Source organism: Chiloscyllium plagiosum, chromosome 21, assembly GCF_004010195.1.
Source record: "Chiloscyllium plagiosum isolate BGI_BamShark_2017 chromosome 21, ASM401019v2, whole genome shotgun sequence".
Classification (NCBI taxonomy): Eukaryota; Metazoa; Chordata; class Chondrichthyes; order Orectolobiformes; family Hemiscylliidae; genus Chiloscyllium; species Chiloscyllium plagiosum.
The window spans coordinates 57,523,743-57,533,080 of record NC_057730.1 but is presented as its reverse complement, the minus strand read 5'-3'; the positions used below and the strand labels follow the sequence as shown (position 1 = coordinate 57,533,080).

General features: G+C 42.3%; 1 protein-coding gene across 1 annotated transcript in view; it reads left to right on the top strand.

The window, feature by feature from the left end:
- The first annotated feature begins 8,366 nt into the window (after positions 1 to 8,366).
- The window catches only part of syt17 (synaptotagmin XVII), a 95,980-nt gene continuing 95,008 nt past the window's right edge, over positions 8,367 to 9,338 (top strand). Inside the window, exon 1 of the mRNA XM_043711004.1 lies at positions 8,367 to 8,438. Within this exon, the coding sequence (XP_043566939.1) occupies positions 8,367 to 8,438 (72 nt within the window). The remainder of the gene's footprint in view (positions 8,439 to 9,338) is intronic.

The following is a 9,338-nucleotide window of genomic DNA, read 5'->3' as shown; positions in this document are numbered from 1 at the left end:
CCTGCTGGACACACTTTCCTCATTCCTGAAAAAGGGCTCATGCCCAAAACATCGATTCTCCTGTTCCTTGGATGCTGCCTGACCTGCTGCACTTTTCCAGCAACACATTTTCAGCTCTGATCTCCAACATCTGCAGTCCTCACTTTTTCCTAAATCCCATCAGACCCAGGGAACTTACCTACTTTCACACTCTGCAGAACTGCTAACACCTCCTCCTTGTGAACCTCAATCCCATCTCGTCTCGTAGCCTGTATTTCAGTATTCTCCTCAACAACACTGTCTTTTTCCAATGTGAATACTGAGAAAAACATATTCATTTCGCCCTTCCCCTATCTCCTCTGACTCCACGCACAACTTCCCACTGCTATCCTTGATTGGCCCTAATCTAACTCTAGTCATTCTTTTATTCTTGATATATCTATAGAAAGCCTTAGGGTTTTCCTTAATCATATCCGCCAATGACTTCTCATGTCCCCTCCTAGCTCTTCTTAGCTCTCTCTTTCAGTCTTTCTTGGCTAATTTGTAAGTGCCGTAACTGAGCCTTTGCATCTCATCTTAACATAAGCCTTCTTCTTCCTCTTGAAAAGAGATTCAACTGGTGAGAGGGGAAAGATATAAAAGGGACCTAAGGGGAAATGGTTTCACACAGAGGGTGGTGCGTGTATGGATTGAGCTGCCAGAGGAAGTGGTGGAGGCTGGTACAATTACAACATTTAAAAGGCATCTGGATGGGTATATGAATAGGAAGGGTTTAGAGGGATATGGGCAAATGGGACTAGATTAATTTAGGATATCTGGTCAGCATGGATGAGTTGGACGAAGAGCCTGTTTCCGCGTTGTACATCTCTATGATTCTAAGTTGATAGGGTTGTGAAGAAGGCGTTTGGTGTGTTGACTTTCATTAGCAGGGGGATTGAGTTTAAGAGCTGCAAGGTTATGCTGCAGCTCTATAGAGCCCTGGTTAGACCACATGTGGAATATTTTGTTCAATTCTGGTCGCCTCATTATGGGAAAGAGGTGGAAGCTTTAGAGAGGGTGCAGACGAGAGTTACCAGGATGCTGCCTGGACTGGAGGGCATGTCTTATGGAGAAAGTTTGAGGGAGCTAGGGCTTTTCTCATTGGAGCGAAGAAGGATGAGAGGTGACTTAATAGAGATGTACAAGATGTTGAGAAACATAGACAGAGTGGATAGCCAGAGATTTTTTCCCAGGGCGGAAATGTCTATCATGAAGGGGCATAATTTTGAAGTGATTGGAGGAAGGTTTAGGGGAGATGTCAGAGGTAGGTTCTTTACACAGAGAGTGGTGGGTGTGTGGAAAGCACTGCCAGCAGTGGGAGTAGACTCAAATACATTTGAGACATTTAAGCTGTTCTGTGTGCTATGTTCGAAAATTGAAAATAAGATCTAAGGGAATATTGTATAATATCACTGAAAAATGTAGCAAGATATAATAAGATGGTAGAGACAGTAAGCCCCTGACACAGTTGCTAATGGGTGGGATTTGAGAATGGGGATGATCATATGTTAACACTGGATGGGAATTATTTCCAACTTTGAGAATAGACAGAATGTGGGACTGAAGCAAAAGGTAGAGAAAATAAACAAACATCTAAAAACGATCCATGTTTATGTGGCCAAAGTCTGAAATAAATATGAATAACACCATTTAAGAGAAGAACCTCAGTGTTACAAGGCAAAATGTAATTTAAACCATGTACATCACAGCATAAAACTGATATAGTTAGTGGGGATTTACTGATATTGTCCTATCACAGGATCTCACTTCAGTTTGTTCACATTTTATACAAAAAAAATCAAAAGTGACCACATGACCAGCAGTTTCCATTCCTCCTTCCCCTTCCTTTCCCCTGGTCATTACAGTCTCCTGGGGCAGGTAGCAAAGCACAACTCTCTCACCAATTTTCAGAGTCTGCACAACTTCTAGGATGTCCTTTACTTTGGAGGCAGTTGACCAAGCTTACAGGAGACTACGGTAACAGAGATTGGTCATTGTAAAACCCATTATTTATCTTCCATAACCTGATGTATTCTGAACTGTCAGGAACTCACTCTTAGATTTAGATTTAGATTACTTACAGTGTGGAAACAGGCCCTTCAGCCCAACAAGCCGCCCCACTCAGGAACTCTCTCCCTTTCGCTAAGTTGCAGTAAATCCATATTTATCAGACTTTTGATAATATTTTGCAGGTACGTGTTCTATTAAGAAGATATACTTGCCAAGTCTGACCCACCGATTGACTGTTTCCCCTTCCTCAACAAACCTATACAACATAACTGGAAAAACATATCAGAGACTGAGGGCTATTGAAGATTTTGGAGTGGTTGTTTCCCCTTTGATGAATTAAATACAATCTGGAATAAGGAGCTGGTTTAATGGTGATCCAGTAACCATTGTCGATTGTTGTAGAAACCGATCTGGTTCACGAATGGCCTCCATGGAAGGAAACTGCCATCCTTACCTGTTCTGGTCTACATGTGACTCCAGACCCACAGCAATGTAATTGACTCTTAATTGTCCTCTGAGCAGTCAGGAATGAGCAATAAATGTCGGTGTCACCAACAATGCCCACATCCTGTGAACAAATGTTTGAAAAGCCAGGGCACAGCTTGCTGGGAATGGGAATGAACCAGGTTTCCTGATCCACAACTCATCACTTGAAGAGTGGGACCTGCGCAGGCTGAAGGAGAGAGGGCAGACCAGGAGAGAAGGGTAGGCCAGGTCAGGAACTAATATAGTTATATTTGGAATACATGAGCATGTTTCAATTAGCGCTAAGGTGGAGAGGGCAGTTACAAGACAAGCCAACTCTTTATAGGTTGGAAATCACAGTGGGCCAGGCAGAACCCGTGGAGAGAAAGCAAGATAACTCTTCATCAGAGCTGATGTGAAGCACCCAAACAGGACTACTTGGCGTGCCCAACAACATAAGCAGCAAATGACAGACCGCGCAAAGCAGTCCCATAACTAACTGATCAGATCTAAGCTCTGCAGTCCCGCCACTTCCAGTAATGAGTGGTGGCAGATAATGAACAACTCACCGGAGGAAGAAGCTTCACAAAAATCCCCATCCTCACTGATGGAAGACCCCAGTACAAAAAATAAGGCTGGACCTTTCACCTGACCAAGGAGCAGCTCTCTGAAAGCATTTATTGCCCATCCCTAATTGTCCAGAGGGCTGTTAAGAGTCAGCAACATTGCTGTGGGTCTGGAGTCATGTGTAGGCCGGACCAGGTAAGGATGGTAGTTTTCTTCCCTAAAGGACATTAATGAACCATATGGATTTTTTCTGACAATCGACAATTGTTTCATGGTCATCATAGAATAGAATCATAGAATGTTACAGTATAGAAGGAGGCCATTTGAGCCATCGTGTCTGTACTGGCTTCTGAAAGAGCTACCCAGCTAGTCCCACTCTCCAGCCCTATCTCAACTTCCTCCAAATTCACCCCTTTCTAATATATCTCCAGCTCTCTTCTGAAACCTCTGATGGGATCTGCCTCCCCCACTCCCAGGCAGCACATTCCAACTCCTAATGACTCTCCGAGTAAAGACGTTTCTCTTCATCTCACTCCTAGTTCTCTTGCTGACAATCTTGAAATTGTGACCCCTAGTTACTGACATACCAACTATTGGAAACAGAATACCCTTCTGTACTCTGTCAAAATTGTTCTTCATTTTGAACACCTCAGTAAGGTCACCTCTTAATCTTCTCTGCTCCGAGGAGAAAGAGCCCAAACTCTGGTATCTAAATTCCTTCATTCCTGGCATGATTCTAATAAATCTCCTTTTGAACTCTCTCCAGGGCTTTAATATCCTTCCTTAAATAAGGAGCGCTGAACTGAACACAATGCTCCAAACATGGTCTGAACAATGATTTGTAGAGGTATACTCTTTATGCTCTACGCCTCTGTTTATAAACCCAAGGATCCTATAAACCTTCTTAACAACAGTTTCAACTTGCCTGGTCCCTGTGAACCCCAACATCATGTGAACCCTGAGGGCCCTCTGCTCCTGCACTCCCCTCAGGGATGTACCATTGAGCATGTATTGTGTCTCTGTGTTTCTGCTATCAAAAGCATTCCCTCACATTTCTCTGCCCATGTGGACAACTCGTCAATGTCCCTCTGAAGTCACTCAGCATCATCTTCATAATTCATTATTCTCCCTAGCCTAGTATCATCTACAAATTCAGAGATATTGTCCTCAACACCCATCTCCAAATCATTTTTATAAATCAGAAAAAGCAAGGGTCCCAACACTGATCCCTGGGGAACACTGCTTTCAAGTTGTCTCCAATCTGAGAAAAGCCCATCTATAGCTATCCTCTGTTTCTATCTTTTAGCCAACTTCTAATCCATGCTGCCAAGGATCCATCCATCCTGAACATTTCTAATTGGTTAACCAGCCTGTCATGTGGCACTGTATCAAATACATTCTGAAAGTCCAAATATACAACATCCAGAGCCCTACCCTCATCCACTGCCTGTGTCACCTCAAAGAACTCAATTAAATTAGTCAAATGTGACTTGCCCTTGACAAAGCCATGTTGACTGTATAGTATTAATTTATTTTTCTCTAAGTGTATATTTACATTGTCCCATGTTATGGCCTCCATCAGTTTTTCCACTATTGATGTTAAACTGACAGGTCTGTAGTTTCCTGGGTTATCCTTTGTCCCTTTCTTAAACAACACTCATATGTGCAATCCTCCAGTCTCTCAGGGCTAATCCTGTGTTCAGAGCAGACTGGAAAGTTTCTGTCAATGACTCAATGATTTGCTCCTTTACTTTGCTCAGCAATCTGGAATGTATCCCATCTGGGCCAGGTGCTGCCAGCCTTTTCAGCACCTCTCCTCTATCTAGCACTGTACTGCTCAACACCCACAATTCGATGGGCCATTGTTACCATCTTCTAATTTAGTAAAGACAGAAGCAAAATATTTATTCAGTACCTCAGCCATACCTTTTGCCTCAGTGAACAGCTTACCGTGTTGTTCCTTATGGCCCCACTCTCTATCTTCACTAATCTTTTACTATTAATATGTTTGATGAACACTTTACGATTAGTTCTAGTGCAACCTGCAATCCTTTCCTCATGTTTCCTCTTAGCCTTCCTTTTTCTAGCCTTAACCTCTCTCTTGCATTTGAGATACTCTTCCAGCTTTCTACTGTTAGTACTATTCTGATATGCATTGTATGCCTCCATTTCCTTCCCTATTTTCTTATCATTATACCTACTCACCCAGGGTACATTAGCTTTGGATACCCTTTATTTATTTCTAATGGGTGTGGACCTGGCCTTATTCAACTCCCTTTTGAAATTTTCCTATTTTTCATCCATTATTTTATCCACCAAAATGTGTTTCCAATCATCTTTTAGACCCCTAAAATCTGTCCTTTTCCAGTCTGGGATCTTAACCATTGACTGATTTTTGTCCTTTTCCAACTTAATATTGAACCTTGTTATGCTATGGTTGCTATTTTCCAAATGCTGCACTCCACTGACATTCTCCACTTGGCCTACCCCATTTCCTAGGACCAGATCCAGCACAGCCCCCCTCCCTGGTAGGACTGGAAATGTACTGTTCTAGAAAGTTCTCAGGCACACATTGCAGGAATTTCTCCCCTTCCACGCTTCACACTGTGCCTTTTTCCCAGTCTAGCTGAAAGTAAGTGAAATCACCAACTATCACAATCCTACTTATCCTGCAGATTTCCATAACCTGCCTACAAATGCTGTCTTCTACTTCTTCTTCCTCCCCACTACTTGGAGGTCTGTAATTAATTCCCAACAGGGTTGTGGCTCCCTTCCTGTTCTTCATCTCCCACCATATACATTCTAATTCAGGAACTGCATCTCATTCAAGGGCAATGATATGATCTTTGATGAAGCCTGCTACACTTCCTCCCTTTTTATCGACCTTGTTTCAATGAAAAGCCTTATAACTCAAGATGTTAATTATCCAGTCACGGTCTGGCTTGAGCTACTTTCCTGCCAATGCTATTATGATATCCCTTATAGCAAGTTCTGTTCTAGTTCCCCAGTTTTGTTCACTATTCTTCATGCACTTACACAAATACAATTTCACCCTGACCTTATCTCTTTCTTGCCCATTGAAGGCGATCATTTCTCTGTTCTTTGTCAACCCAGCCCCCCAGCCTTACAAATTTCCAGCCTCATCCTTTGACTCTTAAATCTACATTTTTTTTATTGAATCAAATTTTACCATCTGCCAAGGTGTGTCTCCAGAATGTTACCTGGGTCTCTAGATTAGTAGGTAAAAACAATGACTGCAGATGCTGGAAACCAGATTCTGGATTAGTGGTGCTGGAAGAGCACAGCAGTTCAGGCAGCATCCAAGGAGCAGTAGTCTAGTGATAACACACCACTAGGCCATCATCTCCACACATACAGGGGCTCCAGATCCACAGTAATGTAGCTGAATCTTAACTACACTTAGGGCAATTAGGGATTGGCAATAAATGCTGGCTTAGCCAGTGATGCCTAAATCTTGTGACTGAATAAAATTGAGAAGCAGACAAAGACACTTTGATAAAGCATTACTCTTTCCTCGGTTATCTCCGCAGCAGCATGAGTGGATGATGAATCCTATACTTGCCACACCCCATCAGTGGTGACTGCACTATACTTTCAGCCTCTAGATCCCAAGTGCTCTTCCTAAACATCTCCAACTCCTCATTTCTTTCTTGTTATTTTAAAATGTTCCTTTAAACTTACCATCTGTCATTTTCAAAATCACATTCTTTGGCTCAGTGTTCACTTTTCTATGATTACATTCCTGTGATTTGCCTAGCAATGTATTATTGCATTAAATGTACAATCTAAATGTAAGTTTTTGTAGTCTCACTCCCTACTCAGTTGGGTTAACAAACTACAACAAAACTTGGAGCTTTGAATAATTATTATAAGTTAACCTAGGAGGATTATCTGGTGTTAACATCACAAACAAGTGGTGCATGAAGAGAAATTGTGCGTGATTTTATTGATTTTATTTAAAGCAAAGTCTGAGATTAACTTGTTGCTCCTAAGTTACTCCCCAAGGCAAATTATCATCAGTCTTTCCGTGCAGTGAAATATAAATCATACCTAACATTGGCTTCTTTCTGAAATATATCCATCTGAAATGATAGAATTACCCTCCAGTGCATCATGAAAGATTATTATTTCTATGACAATTTTCAGTTTCTTTTAATTAAAAAAGGATCCAATTCATTTCTTGCTGCCATCCACCAACATTGCTCATGATGGAGAATCAAACTGACAAGAGACAGAAATTAATTCTGTCGTATTATGTTCTCTGGCAGAGTGTGAATAGATTGCATTCAGAACTCCAGCTCCATCTTCTATCAAAATATACCATCAAACCTTATTAAAACTCATAGATTATATTGCTGTACTGTGAATATTTCCAGATCTCTCATTTCATTATCCCATGCAGATGTCAATATATGATGAGCAATGAGATACTGTCCAGATGACTAAAGACAATTGGTTGAGTTTTCCTTCCTCTACACTCTGATGAAACATTGACAGAATGGGCTTGCTGAGCTCACGCAGCCCTCCCTCAGCCTTCCCTGATGCATTGTTGCCAGGGTCTTCTCCTGAGAACTTGATTAATTTCCTTTCTGATTTCTGCTGCTGCCTCTGCCAATCCAGAGAGTTCCCAGAAGGAGGTCTACGGTCTACATCCTTCCCTAGGGCAATGCTGATGGTGAGGAAGGAAGTTCTAGTGTGTGTCTCTGTGCAGTTTTATTCAAATTAGCCTACTCAGAGAGACTATTATTCTTCTCTGGAGCAAGGGGCCTTGAACCTAGTCCTCTTGGCTCAGAGGTAGAGACACTACCACTGCATCACAAGAGCCCGAGTGTGTAGTGTGAGTTGTGCTTACAAGTGGCTCAAAGCAGCATAGGTATGTTGAGTGAACTAACTCCGCAGAGGCCGGTATCCTGTCACCAAGTTTCCCTTTATTTACACATGGAGAGTCCCTGACACTGACCCAGCTCCCTCAGAGCCAGCTCTCAGAGTCAACAGAACCCCTGACACGCCTGTTTATATCTGTCAGCCAGGGCTCCCTGATTGGACCAGGTTAACTGCCCCAAATCAGGGAACTCATATTCTATGAGGTCCACCTGGCTGACCTCATTGCAATCACTGTTAGAACTTGTACACAAGAGTCCTGTGCAGTGGTAATGTCCCCACCTCTCAGCCAAGTGGTCTGGATTCAGGCACAGGCACAGGCACAGGCGTGCCCAAACTGATTCTTTAAAAACAATTTACAAGAACTGTTTCCTGCTTGGAAGGAGGGGGAATGTCATCTGAACATGGAGGATGATGCTTATTGTGGAGGTCAGATCAGCTCCAGCTTCTTCCTTTGCCAGATGGATAACTATCAGGTAATTGAGTCATTGAGTCATACAGCATGGAAACAGACCATTTGGCCCAACTCATCCATGCCAACCAAGTTTCCCAAATTAGTCCCACTTGCCTGTGTTTGGCCCATCTCCTTTGAAACCTTTCCTATTCATGTACCTGTCCAAATATCCTTTAAATGTTGGAACTGTACCTGCACCTAGCACTCTCTCTGGCAGTTCATTCCACATAGGAACCACTCTCTATGTGAAAAGGTTAGCCCTCAGGTGCCTTTTAAATCTTTCTTTTCTTATGCCCTATATTTTTTAACTCCCCTACCCTTGTGAAAAGATTCTTGCCATTTGCCTTATCTGTGCCCTTCATGATTTCATGAACCGCTTCAACCTCCTACACTTATGAAAAGAGTCGCAGCCTATCCAGCCTCTCCTTAAACTCAAACCCTCCAGTCCTGGCAACATCCTTGTAAATCTTTTCTGAGCTCTACAGCAGGTTGACCAGAACTGTACTCAGTATACCAAAAGGGACCTCACCAATGACCTATACAACCTCAACATGACATCTCAACTCCTATATTCAAAGGTCTTACCAATGAAGGCAGCATGCCAAACACCTTCTCTATACCCTGTTTACTTGTGATGTAACTTTTGCGTAACTACATACCGGAACCACTAGGTCTCTCTTTTTTTTATTTAAAAAATATACTTTATTCATAAAATAATTTGATGGTCTGTACAGTTGGTCATGCCATACATACGTAAGAATTTACATACAGAGATCAGAATTTATCATTTTTATATACAGGTCTGTACATTTATCAATCATATGTCCATATATTTAGCTGAGGCGTCAGCAGAGCCCAAATGAATGCGTGGGCCCCCTGTTCTTCTTAGGCAGGCAGATGTTACACGGTGGTCTTTCCCCAC